Raw genomic sequence first — 21,441 nt, 5'->3', positions numbered from 1 at the left:
GCCTCCATATACTGGGTATTTCAGCAAATTTCCAACAGAAGTTGAAAAATTCTAACAACCACTCCTTTGCCTTTTCTCCCAGATTTCTTAGTATCTCGTTTCTGATATCATCTATACCGGCAGCTTTTCCTGGTTTTAAGACTTTTAGGGCATTTTCTAGTCTCTTTAGTAAATGGTTCTTCGAAGAGATTATTTTCTGAATCTCTAACTTTTTTTAATGTAATCTTTAGGTATTTTAACTTTGGTACTTGGTTTACCATTCAGAGATAGCTGAGTTGCAATTTGGTTTGCATTTATATTAACTTCAGTTGCTGCTGCTGTTGTGGGGTCACCAGATAATTTTTTGAGTAAAACCAGGCTTTCCTGCTACTGTGGTTCATATCTAAGCTTTTAATTTTCTTTGTCCATTGTTGACTTCTTTTTTCAGACAGTGCTACTATAAGTTCCTCTCCTGCATCAATTGTTTCTGATGAAAATGGATCTTTATCACATAGGTCACAACATCTTTCATGTATTTCTACGTTGTATTCTGTAAAATCTGGAATATAACATGTTCTATAACCTCTTGGGATGTGCCTTGTAGCAGACCGTCTAATAGCAACTAGATAATAATAATAATGTGTGACACCTTTTGGCAACTCATATATGAAAATATGACTTCTGCATTACTTCAACTTTGGTATCACCTCTGGGTCTGGCTCCCACTGATGAGACCTCAATAAAGGTCAAAACCTGTCTGGGCAGTGACCCTTCCCATAATGCATAGCATTATACATGTCTGCAAGGAGATGTGTTTAGCATTATGGGATACTAAGGCAAGTGATGTGAAGTCATACCTGGGATAATGTATGGGATAATTGCCTGGGAAAATACTTCGGGTGCAAGCTTTGTTTGCTTACACTTGGATAAAGGATTAAACCTAATATAACCATGTGGAAAAACTTTGAACAACAAAGACTTCATCTGGTTTCACCAATACAGCCACTCAGGACTTGTGGACCATGCACTAGATACCCACCACAGAATATGCTGTGAATAAGGAGGAGACATCAAAACTGACCATTATGTCAGTGTGTTGGAGTGAGAGGTTTTCTATACTGGCTTTAAAGTAGGCTGAGTTTTTTTATGTGTGACGATGGTGTATTGCCAGTATAATGTGTGTGAGCACTTTGGCTAATTTGTATGTGGGGGAATCAGTGCCATCCACAATGGGATGTAATGGCACCTTTTGCTTATGGATAGTTGGTAGTACATATATTCGGGGGTGGGTTGGGGGGGGGGGGGGTCCTAGAGTTGAAAGGTTTTAGTCTGTTAGTCACTTCCACAGGCCAAGAAGTAACCTTAAGGAGCCTTTGGAGTGTTCTTATTTGAGAGCTGGTGGGAATCATATTAAATGGGGAGATAGGTAGACCGATCTAACAGTAAAGAAGAAAGCTTACCTGTGTAGTCAGTTTGGTTGAGAACCCCACTTTAAAGCCAGTATAGAAAACCACTCACTCCAACATACTGACATAATGGTCAGTTTTGATTTCTCCTCCTTATTCATAAATGTCCCACTCAATGATACCTAGATCTCATCCATGCCAAATTTCCTCCCAATATCTCACCATGAACTCAGGCTATTCTGTTTGGCAAGGAAAATTCTACAAACAGATAGAGGGGACAGCCATGGGTTCTCTACTCTCTCTCTCCACCCCTGGCAAACTTCTTTATGGAGACTTTTGAAGAAAAAGCCTTAAACTCAGCCCCACAAAAACCCGCTGTCTGGCTACGCTACGTGGATGATGTGTTTGCTATTTGGCCACATGGCTTAGATACACTTCTTAACACAGTTAAACAATCAACACCCCAGAATCCAGTTCACCTTGGAAAAGTAAAACAACATCTCCCTTTCCTAGACACTCTGATTACATGTCAGCCTGATGGATCCCTGGCTTTCTGTTTACAGAAAGCCAACCCATACAGGTAGATACATTCACCAGCAATCACCCCCCCCCACACACACACAACAATATGGGATTATAAAAACCCTATATAAAACAGGGCTAAATTAATCTGTTCAGATAACAGTGCTCTTACTGCTGAACTTAACCATATCCTTAACACCTTAGCCAATGGCTACAGTCCCTCCCAGAACATCCAGAAAATATTAAAAACAGTTAACCATAATCCCCCCCCCCCCTCTTCATAACAGAGATTAAACTAGATCTATCACCATTCCTTATATCAGGGTCATGTCTGAAAAGATAACAAAAATCCTAAAAAATTATGACCCCTGATTACCTGTTACAAACCATATAAGAAATTGGCATCCCTTAACCACTTCCCTTAGACCTACCTGGAATATACCAGTTCCCTTGCGGTTGTAAACTGTACTACTACAGCCAATAGCTGTTTGTCATGCTGTAAATTTTGACTATAAGCTTTCTAAGATTTAGTGTGTCATATACTGCTGTCAAATTTGAAAAACAGGCAGGACCACTAATATCAGGATATCCAACCACAAAGACTACATCCGGTTTCACCATTACAGCCACTCAGGACTTGCAGAACCGTGCACTAGATACCCACCACAGAATACGCTGGAAGAAAGCCACTTTATTACACTGCAGAAAATATAAATATGAAAGATTATTTCTGGAATCAGCCTCAGCTCTAAAAACCTTTCCAATCCTGAACAAATTTGGGTGCACGAGACTGCCCCAAATTTGGGAAGCTTGCTTCCTAAGAACATCAGCCCAACAACCAAGACAACCCAATTTAGCCTGCTAGGGGACATCTTTAGGACTCAATGACCAATGCCAGTTTGCCTTCTTCAGCCTCATTTGCTCATTGTTAGTGCCTGCATGCACGTATCATAGTTTTATGTTCCAGAAGATGGGCAGTGTAACATTGCCAAAATATCGGAAGGTACTGATTAAAATTTTGTAATTAATATTTTAGTATACTATTATTATTATGTGACACCTCCAGGGAGTCCAAAGACTCATTGAGGGAGAGTGTGCCAACAGCATCAAACGATTGATCTCCTTCCACCCACTAACCACGCTCAAACTTGCTTAAGTTTTTGCGAGCCATTAGTAGCAGAGGCTCTACCAATTGACCAACCCTTTGCTGGCAGTATACATTGTCATTTTCTGAAAAATTTAAAGTCTTGTAATAATGAATGAGTTGTGTAACCCTGTGTTTGAATTTAAAACTAGCCATTGTTTTCCTGTTTATTCAGCTATGACAGAAACAAGTAATTTGAATGTTTTCAATCAATCTTCTCTGTACTTCCTGATGATGTTCTAAAACTAGGAATAAATATGCAGGAGCTAATGAATTCCATTATTCTTTACATTTGTCAACTGTTACATTAATCCTAAATATTGAGATCAGGTGCATATGATATCTGCTCCCCAATACAGCAGACTCTGAGTTTGAATTCCACCATGGTATGCATGTTTGGGGGATGGGCAGCAGATGATCTTTGCTATTCACTGAGAGACCTCCATTCTGCTTATTGGATGCTTGAATTGGCATCCAATAATCAAAAAAGATCAGTAGTCCCATATTATCTAACCTTTACTTAAGATAAATGTTTAAGGGTTAAAGCTGGATAATTGGGAGGAGACTTCTATGTAGCCTTTCAAGGAATGCAGAGAACTGAACTAATGTACAAACCACAGCTTCTCATGATGCAACCTGTTAGACATCTGCCTGGATACAGAATGAATGAGGATAGGCTGGCAATTTGATATTTAGTCAACCAAATTGTATCCATATGGATTTAACCATAATGCAAAATGATTGCACAATAACAGAATTTCATGCTCACTGGGACGTCACCTTGTTTAAGAATGCCCCTGTTCTTTGTGTGAGGGAACCAGAGCAAACAGCAAAAAGTCAAGTACTGGAACTAATTCCAACTCAACATCATCATCATTGTTTTGATAACACCTATTATGTTGATCTGGTACTTATCCAGTTCTTCTGCTAGTTCCATTTATATTCTATTGATGCTTCATATGCTGATGGTGCTAATCTTGAACTCATGCATCGAGTAGAGTGATATGGGCAGATATCAGAATGGGGAACTGGACAGTGACACTTATTTGTGCCTGTGGAGATTAAAAAAAAAAAAAAAAAGTTTTATAATGGCTGCACTGCAGAATTAAGAAGGCCAGGTCAGTGGGTTGAATTCTGGATGATTGGAGTAGAGCTCTCCTAGTACCCATCTATAAAAAAAGGAAATAAAACTGAGCATGAGAATGAAATAAGAATTTCGTTATTGAGTGAGTGTTCCTGCTAAGATTTATGCAAATATATTTGAGAAAATTAATATTATTATTATTTGTCACCTCCAGGGAGTCCAAAGACTCATCGAGGGAGGGCATCTACTCTATAACTCTGATTCCACCGCTCACAATCTGCCAACTGACCACAACTACACCAACGCCATCTACCGCTGACCACCACTACTAGTATTTCCACAAACATCCATGTCCACAGTGGGATTCGAACCCGCAGCTTCTTGACTGGAGAGCGGACATGCTAACCACTCAGCCATGCTGGTCAAGGCTAAGAAAATTAGTGGAAGGAATAGAGATCTTGGAGAACAAGCTGGATTCAGATCAAAGAGAGGTTGTCAGGATCATATTTTTGCTTTAAGACAAATAGTTGAGAAATTATGGGAATATAACAAGGATCTGTATTTATTTTTTGAAAATTTGGAAAAGGCATGTGACATGTCGCAAATCTGGAAAAGGCATCTCAAGAGAAAAGCTTTTCAAAATAGCAAGTAGAACAAATCTTACTTAGTCTATATTTGAGTTGTAAGTTAACAGTTAGAATTGAAGGAAGTTCAGTAAGGTGGGTTGATCCTAATTCGGGTGTGAGATAAGGTCTATTGTTATTCATCTGTATGGATAACATTACGATGCATAGTGATATTAAACCTGATCTGATATCAAAATTGGAGTTATTAATCTCAGATCTTTACTTTATTTAGATGATGTTATGCTTCTAAATAAATTCAGTATAAGTCTTCAGGATTCCCTGACTTAAATGAATAATTCATGAAATAAATTTTCTATGTAAATCAACAATAAAATGATAAAGATAATGAAAGTAGGCAGAAACATTGAAAACGTTACTGCATTTTCTGAATGGAATACTTGGAGCAAGTAAAACATTTCAGCTATTTAGGCATAATTTTTAGTGAAGACTGCAAATTATATATGGAAATATGCAGCAGAATTAGCAAAGCTGATATGGTAGGAAGGTCATCTGAATAAATTTATATGGAACAAGAGAGAATTAGTCCTAACACTAAACTAGCTGTATATTATTATTATTATTATTATGGGCGACTCCAGGGAGGCCCTAAACATCATGTCCACACAACTATTCAACATTCTCACAGTATCTATCATACCTTGCCTTGAACTCATTCACTGTCATAGCACCTACAAAGACTGGCAGCTTATTCCACTCATTTAACACTCTAAAAGTAAAGAACCCAGCTCTAACACTCTTGCTAACCACTAACTCTTGGCTGGAGAAGTGTGAGAATAATTTTAACTTACGGATTAACTCTGAGAGCTGAGTTAGAAATAAAGCTTTTGATGAAAGACTGAGGATTGCAGATGTAAAAGTTATGTAAAAGATTAAGGAAGTGAACAGATGGCATCAATGGCGGTATCATATTAAAAATGAGAATATAGGAAAGAACTTAACATTGTTAGCATTCATGAATGTGTTATCAGAGCTAATCCCAGGTGAAATGGTACCAAACAAAATGGAGAGGAAGAGGTTAGCAAAACAAATGTTCCTGCTATCCTGGTATATTTGTACTAGGATGGCAGGAAAAAAAGACCTGGAAGAAAAAGACCAAGATATAGATGGATTGAACATTTTTTTCTCTCTCTTCTAAAGACAGTAAACGTCTTTAGAAGAGCGAAAAATATTATTTGACAAATAATACATTAATTTGGAGGAAAATTGTTGATAGAAAGTTAGTAATGATGTAACTTTTTCAGGTAGTACTATTGTAATGTCTGTGCACCCCCTTCCCCCAGAGGGGGATACATCAAGAATTTGATAATGATTGTTAGAGAAATCAAGGATTAGCACACCCAAAGTACTAAATGCTATAGGTTTTCACCTGTTACAAGTGGAATTTCTATTTAAAAAGAAAAAAATAATCTGAGAAGGCCAATTTCTTAATTCTCAGTTTCAGTTTTATTTCTCTTTTTATAAATTGTCTGAATAAGCTGAAAAGAAATTTTAGGAAGCTAGCTTCCTCTGCAAACATTTTTAAATGAGAATGTCTGACAACATGTGGTCAAAGAGAACAACATAACATACACCAAGAACTGGTTATTGCAATCCAGGTAGACCAGCGGTGAGATGGGATGATGAGGTTAAAAAAAAAAAAAAGAAAGAAAGAAAGAAAGATATTTATGGTGGAGAGATGCACAAGATTAGCCAAAATGGAGGTAGCATGAAGAGGCATTCATCCAGCAGTAGAATGAAGAAAAAGAAAAAGCTGTTCATGATGATGATGGAGATGATCTGGAAAATTCAGCATAGTTGATTGAGCTAAAATAGGGAGAGCAGGGGTAAACTTTATCCTTAGGCAATTTTGACTAAATATGGAATATAGTTTTATGTTGTTTAACAGCCTCTGATGCACACTTGAACCAAATGGAGAGCAAAGTTTTAAAGTGGGGGGGGGGGGGGAGAGAGAAATTGTCAGACATCTTCTCATGTTACTTCATTCAACCAGTTTTGACAATTTATGCTTTGACTGTTTTATCTGTTGCTTCTTAAAAGAAAAAAAATCAATATCATAAAAAATATCTCATATGCAAAAATGTGAGCCAAGTATTAAGGAAGTAGGAGGTTTGCTGTAATTTAGAAACAATTTCTTCATTGACATTATTTTAATTGTTGTAAATGCCATCTGGAATTTGAGAAATATCGTATACTATATCAGCAGCAACAATACTTTTAATTATGAAGAATAATGTTAGTAAAATAGCTGTTTCAAGATTTCTGACAGCCTTCTGCTTCCTCGGTACTTTTTTGATGTTTTTGAGATATGGTATATAATCATTTCATTATTTTTTAATTGCATATTAAAAACTCGTATATTTTTATCCTTGTAATTAACAAATAATATACTTCCTTCTTGACCTTATTTGACTCAACATGTATTAACTCATTAAAAATTTAATTAATGTGTTAATCGAATTAGAATTCAGTTTATCTAAAACTATGCATGCACATTAGGTCATCATGCTAGTTGAAATGTTAGTTGTTTATAACATTTTATTTAACAACATTACCATTCAAAGAACTCTGATTTGCATGTTTATAGGTGTTCTTCATTATTACCAAGCACAGCTTACTGACATAGTACAGTATTCTGATGTAAAAACGGAAATGTTTCAAGGATTTCGAGAAGTAGGAAATGCTATCCTGTTTTGTCTCTTAGTTGAACAAAGCCTGGTGAGTAAAGGTTTTAGAATGAGAAAGAATTGACATAATAATTTTTATGTTAAATTCAAGTATTAAATTATATTGGAGTATTATATCAGATTCAAATATTTTGTTTTGTAGTTTATTGCCAAATGTAAAATGATTGCACCTGCATTACATTTTTGTATAATATTTATCGCTGCATACAATATTAATCATTTCAAAGAACTTTTTAAAATAAGCAAAACACTTTAAACATTTCTTTTAATTTTTTATATTGAAAACCGTTTTTATGAGATATAATTATTTCATTATTTTCACAATTATAAAAGTACCAATTAAATTATATTGTGCTGTATAACAGGAAATTTAAAAGTAGTACTGTGTGAATGCATGTTAAAACTTTTAAAACAAGTAATGTTTGCTGTAAAATATACTGGTGGTATACCACTGGTATTAAGCTTACAATTTTATAATTTTCTAATGTCATTAAATAACTTTTTGGATTAACAGTGGCAGAAGTACCATACTATGAAACTTTTCGTTATATGACAGGATGAAAACTGATAATAAAGAATAATGGTTATTTGTAAAACAGAAAATGAAAAAAGAAAAAAAAATCTTTCCAATATTTTGACATAGTAACTGAAGTATTGCATGGATAAGATAGCATGATAAACAAAGTAATTAGAATAAGGAAAACATAGAGCATCTAGCAAGCATTCAGTAATTTTGATGTTTAAATCAATTGTAGAATAAAATTTTAAATCAAAATTTAAATGCAGAATTAGTCTCTTAGATGTTTAGAAGTATTTTATAGCCATACTTGTTTAGGTTAAGCATATTCTGCAAAGCATAAAACTCTTAGAATAATGTCATGTTTGAATTCTAGTTTTTATAAAGTAAAAGTCCTTTTCCATTCTTTCTGGGAATCTGCTTATGCTTTGCAGAATACTCCTAACCTAATAAGAGTGGTTGTAAAAAAAATCTTCCAAACATCTCAGACTGTAATTCTGCATTTAAATCGACAAAATATCAAGCAAGATAAACGTAAAAGATAAAAGTAAAGATAGCATGACAGTGCCTCAGTAACTAAGGCATTGTTGTCGTGTGTTATCTTTACTTGTTATAATGCATCAGTTACTGTTAGGTGAAATACTGGAATAAAATGTTAATTTTTTTTTTTACTTCTGTGTTGTGAATGACCATCAGATTTCTTTATTACCATGCTCAGGCAACACATAAGTTTAAATAAATTCATCAGTCAGAATGAATGTGCTAAAGAACCTAATGAAACTCTCAAGGATCTACAAAAGCTTGTTGATGGAGAGAGTCCAAATAGGCTGGATTGTATTCAGTCATTCTGAAGTTACTGGTGATCCTCCAATTTCAACATCCAAGTAATCCTCTGAGCTATTTTTCCAACTTTTGCAGTATGCCCTCTGAACTTCAAATCTCTGTCTACCATCACCCCTCTCATCCTTCCAACAACAAATACACAATATTACAGCATAACCATTGCCATCCTGTATATTAAGAGTACATCAGAAAAAATAGCTAGTGTTCTCTGGAAATATGATCTCTATGCCACTTTAAAATCTCACATTCAGCTAGTTACCTTCATTCATTCTCTTAAAGATCACTTCACGTCTTGCAATCCTGGAGTGTATGAAGTTTCTTGTGCCTGCAGTTTAGCATACTTTGGACAGACTGGTAGATTAATTAACATCCACCTTGAAGAACACAAAAATCACATTTGCAATCATCTGTATGGCAAGTGAGGATTAATAAACCATGCTCTGGATACTCCTTGACATAGGATTAAATGGAAGAAAACATCGATACTACTACTTAGAAGTTGTTATAGGTCTGAGAGACTATTTTGAGAATCAACTATGAAGCACTTTCCTAACCTCAACAAGTATTGCTGCATTTAATTTGCCAAAGATATGGGAGACTGTCATTTTGAGACCTGATAGTCTGACCTCTCCAAATTAACTTTATGATTATCTAGTTCATAGAGGGGGGCACCATATAAGTACATTAGTTCTTTTTCAGTTACTGTTTGAATTGTTTTCCACAATTATTTAGTTCAGTGCTTGTGCTTTTCACAGTTAAAATCTGTGTATAATTTGGGCTATGAAGATGCTGGATAGTAAACTGGTGAAACATTAATAAGTTCAATGAATGTGCTTTTTACTCTCTTTGTGTTGTTAGAAATAACACACTGTTTCTGAGATCCCTGCAAGTTTGCTATAGTGAGTGTCAGTTGTATCTGCTGTTAAGGATTGCAATCTATCACATTTTTCAGGAAGTTCCATATGTGGAAAATTCTTCTCATTTTCCGAAAAAAATTTGACTCTAGGTGTAACAATAATTTTTGGTTATTTTTTATGAAAAATTTAGTTTTCTAACATGGTAGATTATTGTTTTGCATAATGTCTTTCTTTTATAAATTAAAATGTCAGGGAAACATTGGGACCCATATAATTGATGTGAAGCCTATGATGTAGGAATTATGATGCTTGAGAATTCACACAATATACCAACCAGCTGTTTTCTTAATTTTTAGTTTTATTTTATTCCTCAGAAATTTTGTGGTATCTAACTATGTAGGAGAAGCATCTGTCCTTGAAAAGAAGGATTTCTTTAGGAAGAAAAAATTACAATTAACAGAGCTGTTTATTTGATATAACAATTATGAATATGAAATCGATTCTTTAAGTGTTTTTTTTTTAATTAATTTTTTTTTTTAGTCACAGGAAGAAGTCTGTGACCTCCTTCATGCTGCTCCATTTCAGAACATTCTACCTCGACCTTATTGTAAAGGTATGTTGCACAATATAGATGTATGATTTACATCCACAATTCATTACAATACATTTCATTTTATTCTAGTTATGATATTATGGCAGGTATTTGTTTATATTACAACCCATTGTGTAAAGTTCATCATCATCATCAAATTCCTGCCATGTACCCTCAAGGAGTGTATGAGATATGATAGTACTATATGAAAAATTTACATCATTACTAACTTCCAATCTACAATTTTCCTCCAGATCAATCTGTTACTTGTCAAGACGCCAACATTATCAGATCTTATATTTCTGTCGTCTAAGGCACTTTGTACCACATCAATCCACCTATATCTTGGTCATCCTCTGTATCTGTACCTATATCTGGATCGTTTTCCTGCCAATCTTCCCTTGCCCATTCTGTTTAAATTACCACCCGAGATTAGCTTTGCTAACGCATTCCTGGATGCTGACATTGTCATGTTCTTTCCTAATATCCTCGTTTTTAATATGATATTGCCATTGATGCCATCTGTTCACGACTCTAATCTTTCTCAGAATTCTCATATCTGTGGTCTCTAGTCTTTGGTCAAGTGTTTTACTTCTGACCCAGCTCTCTGATCCATAAGTTAAAACTGGTTTGAACACTGTCTTATATACAGCTAATTTAGTGTTCCGACTAATTTTTCTCTTATTCCATATGAAGTTATTCAGTTGAATTCCTATTATACCAGCTTTATTGACTCTGTTGTCTATTTCCATATTTAATTTACCATCTTCACTAAAAATCATGCCTAGGTAGGTGAATTGTTTTACTTGTTCCACAGGTTCTCCATTCACAATGCATTTGACATTTTCAACGATTCTACCTATTTTCATTGTCTTTGTCTTTTTATTGCTGACCTTCATACCATATCTATTACAACAGTTATTCAATTTGGTCAGGGAATCTTGCAAACTTGTAGTGGATTTATGTAGAAGTATAACATTGTTCGCATAAAGCAAAGAGCTGACATTAACACCTCCAATTTTGATATCATGTTTAATACCACTTTCCTTCATAATGTGATCCATATAGATAATGAATAACAGAGGGAATAATGTACATCCTTGTCTCACATCAGATTTAACATTAAACCATCTTCCTATACTTCCTTCAATTTTAACTGCTGACTTACAACTCAAATAAAGACTAAGTATTGCTTGATATAATGCCCCATTGACACCATATAACTGTAGCATATTGAATAGCTTCTCTCTTGGCACCTTATCATATGACTTTCCCAGATTTACAAAACTCAAATAGAGATCTTTGTTTTATTCCCATGATTTCTCCACTATTTGTTGTAAAGTGAAGATCTGATTCTGACAGCCTCTATTTGGCCTGAATCCAGCTTGTTCTTCACCATGCTTTTCTTCTACAATTCTTCTCAACCGTTTCTCAAGTAGACTTCATATATCTTACCAGGAATACTCAGTAGGGAAATACCTCTGTAATTCTCACATTCATTTTTATTTCCCTTTTTATATATGGGTACTATGAGAGCTCTACTCCAATCATCAGGATATGTCCATATCCATACTCCAATCAAGTATGGATATGTATTCCTGACTGTATGCTTGAGTGTTTTTTATCACCACTGTGCTATCATTGCTTGTTTCATTTAGCAATTTCTCGAAGTAATTACTCCATTCTTCAAGGATATCTTTTTCTCCTGTTTCATGTCACCTTTATCTACTTTTACGATACTCTTTCCTCCATTTCTAAGCTTCTTCAACAACCTCGAAAAATATTTTGCCACCTTCTTGATATTTATTTTCTATGTTCTTGCCAAAGTCCTCCCATGACTTTTGTTTAGCTAGTTTTACACAGTGTTTAACATTTTTGCATTTGTCTCTGTATTCTCTAAGAGAACAAGCTGACTTATTTGCCAGGAATTTTTGATATGCTTTCTTCTTTTCCTTCACTGCCTCTTTAAGTTCTTGTGTTCACTATGTGGTTCTGATTTGTCTGTCCTTGCAGACAACCTCACCACATGCCTCTCTGGCTGAATCAATCAAGGTTTACTTCAAGGCTTGCCACTGAATCTCTAAAGTTTGGTTCCTGTTCTCAAACTCTTTCATTTTTTTCTTCAATAATCTTTGTGTATTTTAGTCTACAGTTCACATCTGAGAGCTGCTCAACTTTTATTCGCTTTAAAACTTTCTTACATGTTATTCTTTTCAATATGAAATTCAATTTTATCCTCCTCAAGACTAAATAGTGATCACTTCGAATTTCAAATCTTCTGTACACTTTGGTGTCCTGCACAAGGGAGAAAACATCACTATCAACAATAACATAGTCAATTATTTCTTGCCTCTTCTCTCCATGTGAATTTGTGCACATTTTTATGTTGGAACATGGTGTTAGTAATAACCATTCCATGTCCTGAGCAGAAATCCAACACGTATTTGCCATTATTATTAGATTTGCTCTTTTCTCCAAATTTTCCCAAAATATTTTTGTATTTCTGACAATCATTTCCTACTCTGCTATTTAGATCCCCAACAAGGACTTACTTTTCCTTTTTCATTGTGTCAGATGCTTTCTCTAAATCTTCAAAAAATTCGTACACTTCTACCTTAGTAGAACCTTCTGTGGGACCATAGGCACAAATAAGTCTCATTGTCCAGTTCCTCATTCTGATATTTGCCACATCACTCTTCTTGAGACTGCCTGCCATTCAAGAAGATTAACCTCGTATTTAGTGTTGAGTACTATGGTTACTCCTTCTTTTCCTTGATTGTCATTGCCTGAATATAACATTTTGTATTTATTGCTCAGAAAGATCTCACCAGTTTTTGTCTTTTTTGTTTCATTCACTCCTATTATGTCGATCTGGTACTTATCTAATTCCTCAGCTAGCTCCAATTCTTTGATATTCAGGCTTCTTATGTTGATAGTACCGATCTTTAACTCTGGTGATGTTGAGTTGAGGTGTTTTTTCAGATTTGAAAAATACTTGTGTAAAGTTATGTAACTATAATACCAGTAGAGCAAGTGACACAGGTTGAAGTTATTTATTCATTAAATTTTAGTATACATCCTGTGAAGTCAATTTATAAATGATGATGTGCATTAGAGACTCCTCATAATATTGGTGAAATAGCAAGCTAGATAGTTCAGAGAACTATAGAAAGATAGAACAAAATGTTATATGGAGGCAATGACAATCAAGGAAAAGAAGGAGTATCCATAGTATTCAACACTAAATACGAGGTTAATCTTCTTGAAAGATAGAAAGATTGGGGTGCTTAAGGGTCCAAGCTATATAACTGAGAGGAGACCTCCACATAGCCTTTAAAGGAATGTGGAGAACCGACCAGGGCTTCTGACCTAATGTCCAATCCTCACCTTCTCGTGGTGCACCCTGTTGGGTATCTACTTGGATACTGAACGAACGAGGATGGGCTGGCAATTTGGGATTTAGCCGACCAAATTGTATTCTTATTGGTTAAACCAAAATAAAAAATGATGGTACAACATGACAAAATTTCATGCCGGCTGGGGCGTTGCTCGGTTAAACAAGGCTCCCATTGTTTTCGCCAGGGAACCAGGGCGAACAGCGAAAACAACGGGAGCCTTGTCAGCTACTGGAACAAATCTAAAAACAAACCCCAACTCAACATCACCAGAGTTAAAGATCGATACTATCAGCGTAAGAAGCCTGAATGGCAAAGAAATGGAGCTAGCTGAGGAATTAGATAAGTACCAGATCGACATAATAGGGGTGACTGAAACAAAAAAGACCAAAACTGGTGAGATCTTTCTAAGCAATAAATACAAAATGTTATATTCAGGCAATGACAATCAAGGAAAAGAAGGAGTTGCCATAGTATTCAACACAAAATATGAGGCTAATCTTCTTGAATGGCAGTCAGTCTATGTGCCTATGGTCCCACAGAAGGTTCTACTAAGGTAGAAGTGGAGGAATTTTTTGAGGCTTTAGAAAAAGCAACTGACACAATGAAAAAGGAAAAGTTGGTCTTTGTTGGGGATCTAAATAGCAGAGTAGGAAATGATTGTCAGACATACAAAAATATTTTGGGAAAATTTGGAGAAAAGAGCAAAGCTAATAATAATGGCAAATATCTGTTGGATTTCTGCTCAGGACATGGACTGGTTATTACTAACACCATGTTCCAACATAAAAATGTGCACAAATTCACATGGAGAGAAGAGGCTAGGAATAAGAAAAGTCTCATTGACTATGTTATTGTTGATAGTGATGTTTTCTCCCTGGTGCAGGACACAAGAGTGTTCAGAGGATTTGAAATTGGAAGTGATCACTATTTAGTCTTGAGCAGGATAAAATGGAATTTCATATTGAAAAGAATAACATGTAAGAACATTGATTGATTCTGCCAGAGAGGCATGTTGTGAGGTTGTCTACAAGGTTAAAAAAAATCAGAACTCCCTGGTGGACACAGGAAGTTAAAGAGGCAGTGAAGGAAAAGAAGAAAGCATATCAAAAGTTCCTGTCAAATAAGTCAGCTTGTGCTCTTAGAGAATAGAGACAAATGCAAGAATGCTAAACACTGTGTAAAACTAGCTAAACAAAAGTCATGGGAGGACTTTGGCAAGAATATAGAAAATAAACATCAAGAAGGTGGCAAAATATTCTGGAGGTTGTTGAAGAAGCTTAGGAATGGAGGAAAGAGTGCTGTAAAAGGAGTTAGAGATGATAAAGGTGACATGAAAACGGTAGAAAAAGATATCCTTGAGGTATGGAGTAATTACTTTGAAAAACTGCTAAATGAAACGAGCAGTGATGACAGCACAGTGGTAAAAAACACTGACGACGCATGCAGTCAGGAATACATATCCGTACTTGAAGTAGAAAAAGCTGTTAGAGGCTTGAAATGTGGAAAGGCATCAGGAGTAGATGATATTTGACCAGAAATGCTGAAGTATGGTGGTATAAGAGTCTTACAGTGGCTGCACTGCATAGTTCAGAAAGCCTGGACAGAGGGACGAATTTCTGATGATTGGAGTAGAGCTCTAATAGTACCCACATATGAAAAGGGAAATAAAACTGAATGTGAGAATTACAGAGGTATTTCCCTACTGAGTGTTCCTGGCAAGATCTATGAGTATACTTGAGAAATGGTTGAGAAGAATTGTGGAAGGAAAGCTTGGTGAAGAACAAGCTGGATTCAGGCCAAATAGAGGCCGTCAGGATCAGATCTTCACTTTACGAGAAATAGTCAAGAAAGCATGGGAATATAACAAAGATCTGTATTTAAGTTTTGTCGATATGGAAAAGGCATATGATAAGGTGCCAAGAGAGAAGCAATTCAATAAGCTGCAGTTATATTGTGTCAATGGGGCATTATATCAAGCAATACTTAGTCTTTATTTGCGTTGTAAGTCAACAGTTAGAATTGAAGGAAGTATAGGAAGATGGTTTAATGTTAAATCTGGTGTGAGACAAGGATGTACATTATCCCCTCTGTTATTCATTATCTATATGGATCACATTATGAAGGAAAGTGGTATTAAACATGATATCAAAATTGGAGATGTTAAATTCAGCTCTTTGCTTTATGCGGATGATGTTATACTTCTAAATAAATCTGCTACAAGTCTGCAAGATTCTCTGACTAAATTGAATAGCTGTTGTAATAGATATGGTATGAAGGTCAGCAATAAAAAGACAAAGACAATGAAAATAGGCAGAATCATTGAAAATGTCAACTGTGTTGTGAATGGAGAACCTGTGGAACAAGTGAAACATTTCAGCTACTTTGGCACGATTTTTAGTGAAGATGGTAAATTAAATATAGAAATAGACAACAGAATCAGCAAAGCTGGTATGGTGGGAAGTCAATTGAAAAAATTCATATGGAATAAGAGAGAAATTAGTCAGAACACTAAATTAGCTCTATACAAAATAAAACACTTGACCAAAGACTAGAGACCGCAGATATGAGAGTCCTTGGAAAGATTATAGGCGTGAACAGGTAGCATCAATGGCAGTATCATATTAAAAACAAGGATATTAGGAAAGAACTTGACATTGTCAGCATCCAGGAATGCGTTAGCAGAGCTAATCTCAGGTGGTATGGTGACCTAAACAGAATGGGTGAAGAATGATTAGCAAAACAAGTGTTATCTGCTAGGTTGGCAGCAAAACGACCCAGAGGTAGACCAAGATATAGGTGGATTCATACGGTACAAAGTGCCTTAGACGATAGAAATATAAGATCTGATAATGTTGGAGTCTTGACAAGTAACAGACTGATTTGGAGGAAAATTGTAGATAGGAAGTTAGTAATGATGTAATTTTTTTCATGTAGTACTATCATATCCTGTACACCCCCTTGAGGGTACATGGCAGGAATTTGATGATTATGATGAACTATAGAAAGAATAAGAAAAATGATTGCTGCCAGTCTGATTGACAGTGATGCATGAATATTCATGACAGATTGAGGTAAAATAGCTTTAGAAATTTCTTTGGATGTTTTAATTTACATAATGAGAAAGAGAGTATTTGTAAACACAATCAGTATTCATGTATTATCATTACTGATTTCAAGAATACTGTTAATAAATATTATTACCTATAGGATCTGTTTAGAGTTGGGAGACTCATTGGAGGAGTTCTGCATTATCCATAATTCTGTTAATTGTGCTGTTATCAGCAGTATATTCATAACTTTCCAGCTGGGGTAGCAAGATAAAGCAGGATCATTGCTATTTTTGAGACAGAAAAATGTGATTTAAGTTTATAAGGTCTTTTTTTTTTTAGTATCTGCTCCACACATGGAAGGCCACATGACCTATTGCACATTAGTGTTGCGTGGGCAAGAGGAATAGAATAGAATAATAGGAAAGGAAGCAATAGGAAAAGAAGGCAGGTTAGTTTACAGTTGCTCTTGTTTTAATGATTTTGGAGGAGAGTGCAAGAATAATAGTGGCCAATTTAGCAGAGCACCAGCCATGTGCATGTATATGAATAGATAGCAGAAGTTTGCTGCTTATGGCTGAACTATGCTTTACTCTGAAAATAAGATAGTGCAGAAGAGTGTTTGACCAAATAAACGAAATTCATTTGTTTCTGTTTGTGTGGAAATTGTATTGAATAGCTTTCATCAGTGAGTTAAAAAAGAGTAAATTTATATAACTTTAAAGTAGAATTAGATATTGGTTACCAATGGCTAGAGGATAGGTTAATTAAAATTTATATATAATGATCATCTAATTTGGTAGTGTTGAACATGTTATTGCTATGCCCAATACCATCTCTAAGGGTACTGATGCAATTTTAAGTTGAGCACCCCTTACTTTTTTAATGTGCTTAAAATTTAAATGCTAAAAAATCGAAATACATATATTAACTTCCCAACTGGCCAGGACACTATACGTCCAGCAAAATCTGGGTATCATGCATGCTATTTAGTCTTTCCTCCATCCTACCAGATTATCTCATGTTTCAGCACAGAACAAGAAACACAGTTCATTGTTCTGTGCTGGGTAACTGGACTTTTAGTTATTTTGGATAGACTAAAAATATAGAAATTATTTTTATTTTTGTTTTTTCCTTTTATTGTACAATTTTAAACGCCAGAACAAAATAAGAGATCCCTGCATACTTTCTTCACTTAAATGTTGCATTACCTTGAAGAACCAATGTCACTTTTAATTTTTTGCACTAATTTTGTCTAATTGCTTAGTCGACAATACACATTTTATTTTTCTCAAAGAACTTAATTCAAGATAATTATTTGAATTGGGGGGGGGGGAGGCTGCCAACATTCCAGATTGTTATTTTATTTTTGTTCAAAATCAGATTTCATAGACTACTTCACAGATTGCCTGAAGAATGTGCTTTGACAACTTTGCTTTATAGATAATAATATGAAAATTTTTAATCATATCAAATGTGAAGTGTACATACTGTGAAAAGTATGAAATACAAAATTAGAAGAAAGTAGATATTTATAATTCAGTTACTATGTGTGTGATCATGGGCCGGGGGGGACTTAGAATACTAAAAACAAACATAAAATTTTAATAAATTCTGTATAGGATGTCTCAGATAATTTCATCATATATATATATTTTTTATGTTGCTTCCACCCACAAAAGGTTATTTTACAATGGTAAAGAAACAGCATTATTAGTATGGAAATGAGCACTCTACAAATAACATTGATAATAACAACGTTTCGTTTTTCAACTGCAAGTTCATTTGAAATACTACTGAATGTAATTTTGCAATATTTTGAAATTAGCCTTGAAGTGAGAATGTAATACAATGTATTCAAGATACCAAGTAATTTTATATAAACTTGGTTTTTAATCCTATTCCCCAAGTGAACAAACAGACAAGTAAGTCAAGTTTGCACCTGCACGTAGTGCAAGTCTGAGGCAATGCAATGTAATGTAATACAATTTAACATGTCTTGTTCATAAAAGCAGAAAGAGTTGTTCTCAAACATCAGCAATGTATCTAAATCTGTAAACATAACAACTTGACATGCATATTTCCCTACATTATAGTAGTATAAAATTTTTTTTTTTCACATTTGAGGCTGTAGACTCCATATTGTCACTCCTATACCTCACCAGTTTTGGGAGTGAAGTCTTCTACTAGAATAAGAGGTAGGGTTGCAGATTCCCTTTCCACAGCATTTCCACAATCACAAACATCCATGCCTGTTGTGGGATTCGAACCTGCAGCCTCTTGACTGAAAAGCAGACATTCTAACCACTCAGCCAACCAGACTGGCTTACACCCTAATGCACTCCTGGCTCTCTCTCGTGTTGTCAGGCAGCTCACCATCTGATATAAGCTTATTGCCGCCTTGGCTGTTTGCATGGTCTCTGTCGTTGGCTTGCTCCATTGATTAGACAGAAGTCTCAGTTTCCTCCATTCTCCTCTAGTAGCAGTGCAAGGTAAAATGCTGAAATGTGTACTATACATTATCAGATGTTAAACTCATTTACATTTAGTGCCAAAATAATTTCCATAATATTTTCTGTTACACATCTTCCAAAATGAATGTATAGTCTAGTCAAGTTGTGAGAACCCTAGCTGGCACAGTGCCAAGAAGAGTCAATTCATTGTTGAAGAGAAGAAAGGAATAAGGCGATGTATGAATTTGCCACCAATACACAAAATCACATGCTTTATAAATAAAATTTTCCAACTGTTATACAAGCAAAATAGTTACCCCTTTAAAAATTAGAATTTTCATAAAAGAAAAGCTAATTTTCCAACGTGTAGTAATAAACAGTCTCCATAGCTCAGTCGGTGTAGATGAAACCCTTTGATTGGAGCCAAGGCAGTATGCAATTTTAAGTGATGGATACAAGATAGCAACAAGGTTAAAAATACATGAAGACAGACGGGAATTTTAAAACTAATGATCAAAAAGTTAAAACAGAAAAGATGAATTTGTAACGTTAGATTTTAAGAGAACTGAATGAATAAAGACTGAGAATAAAAAAACCTATATTATATACAGTGAGCAAGCAACAAATATGATGGGTGCTAGCCATTTCATTACATTAAAACATTCTCAGATGAGTAAAGCTGAAAACTATGAGCCAGTCACCTGCTTTTTTTTTTATTTTACAAGTGTTAGGAGGAGTTTAGTTGGTTTGAGAGTGTTCAGGAATTGGGCTGGTTTACGAGTACAAGGAAGTTAATTATTTTGTTTAATTGTTTAAATTTGTTTTTAAAGAAATGCCTTTCCCATAATGTTGTAAAATCTCTGATAAGTTATATAAGAACATGATAAGTATTTCCATGACTTATCGTGTTCAGTTTTACGATGGTTTTAATTCAGGAAATGTACTATAAAAGATGTGTAAAATGTTTAATGAAATATTATTCCTTGTAAGTTATTATGTTCAGCAAAAAGGAATTTCCTTTGTTAATATAATGTGGCACATGAGTCAGCAAATTTACGCCAAGATTAGTAAAGAACAAAGAGGATTACCACTAGAGAAAAGTTACAGAAACTTGCAAAGAATAGCGTCATTGCATCAAACAGTCAGCAAGTGCGAAGATGACATCGACACACCTGGAGGTAATCACATGACAAGTTCGAAAAGTGTGCGAATATGAAAACAAGGAAGAAAAGGAAACCTTGGCCTATATAAGGGACCTTTAGTCAGTCAGTCAGCAAAATTGTCCCAGGTTCTCAATGCTTACTCTTGCCTGTGATCGCTGCCATCCTTGGTCAGGAAAAGAAAGAGAGGCTTCATTGGTCTGTCTTCAGAATCCTCGGCGTTCTCTCATCTGAAGACCTCTGCCGTTTGGGGTCGGGAAAGGAAAAGGAAGTTTCAGCTATCGTCTACATGAATCACCAATACGAGGGAGACATTATGTCAAGATGTTAGGAAGGAAAGGAGCAACATCGTGAGTGAAAGAAAAGATAGGAAGATTCCTGTGGAACATTTGATTAATGTGAAGGACTGTTTGTGAAAAGGAAACTTGTAACTGGATTTCTGAACATATGTGTAGAGATTGCATGAATCTATTGTATGTAATATGCCAATGAGACATTGTATAAGTAATAGTAATTTAAGCTTGACTGGTGTGTCTCGTGATCACATAATGGTATGTTTAAGTCCTATGATAACTCAGAACTAAGGTTTAGAAGAATAAGGAATTTGTATCTATCTAATGTGTATATTGTAACTATTCCTTGGGTTTTAATAAATGGTTTGTAAACAAAATATTTGTAATAATAATGTCATATTTTTATATTCTTATTTTATCCTTTATTTTCAGTTCGTATCTTTTGAACTTTTTCCTTTATAATATCTCAATATTATTCTTTTTATTTCTCTTATTATCAGTCGTGTTCCGAGTTCTAATCATTGCTTGAGCTAGTCTTATCACCTTTAATCCTTTAGTCTACAGTTTCATCACCTCAAGGTCATGACCCCCTTCTCAAGGTCATAACTATGCTACTTTCACGTGCGTGAAGTATAGATTCAGGAATTGCCTCTGGCTGGAACCAATTCCTTTGTCTAACTAGCTGACTTTCTCCTACACTGATCTTTAAAAATTTATTTGTATAAAGATCACGCATAGGAATTGTATGTCGTTCCTATGCATGTAAGAGAAATGCTCAACAGAACACAGAATTATCTCTAAAACTCAGTTCTAAA

At 35.1% G+C, this 21,441-nt stretch overlaps 1 protein-coding gene across 1 annotated transcript in view; it reads left to right on the top strand.

The window, feature by feature from the left end:
- Cyfip (Cytoplasmic FMR1-interacting protein Sra-1) overlaps positions 1 to 21,441 on the top strand; it is a 452,821-nt gene that overhangs the window by 380,555 nt on the left and 50,825 nt on the right. Inside the window, exons 21-22 of the mRNA XM_090396405.1 lie at positions 7,367 to 7,497; positions 10,224 to 10,296. Of these exons, the coding sequence (XP_090252531.1) occupies positions 7,367 to 7,497; positions 10,224 to 10,296 (204 nt within the window). The remainder of the gene's footprint in view (positions 1 to 7,366; positions 7,498 to 10,223; positions 10,297 to 21,441) is intronic.

This window comes from Typopeltis vanoorti, chromosome 8 (genome assembly GCF_054136105.1).
Source record: "Typopeltis vanoorti isolate ZY-2024b chromosome 8, IOZ_Tvanoo_1.0, whole genome shotgun sequence".
NCBI classification, from domain to species: domain Eukaryota; kingdom Metazoa; phylum Arthropoda; class Arachnida; order Uropygi; family Thelyphonidae; genus Typopeltis; species Typopeltis vanoorti.
The sequence above is the reverse complement of the archived record's forward strand: the minus strand, read 5'-3'. Positions and strand labels throughout refer to the sequence as shown.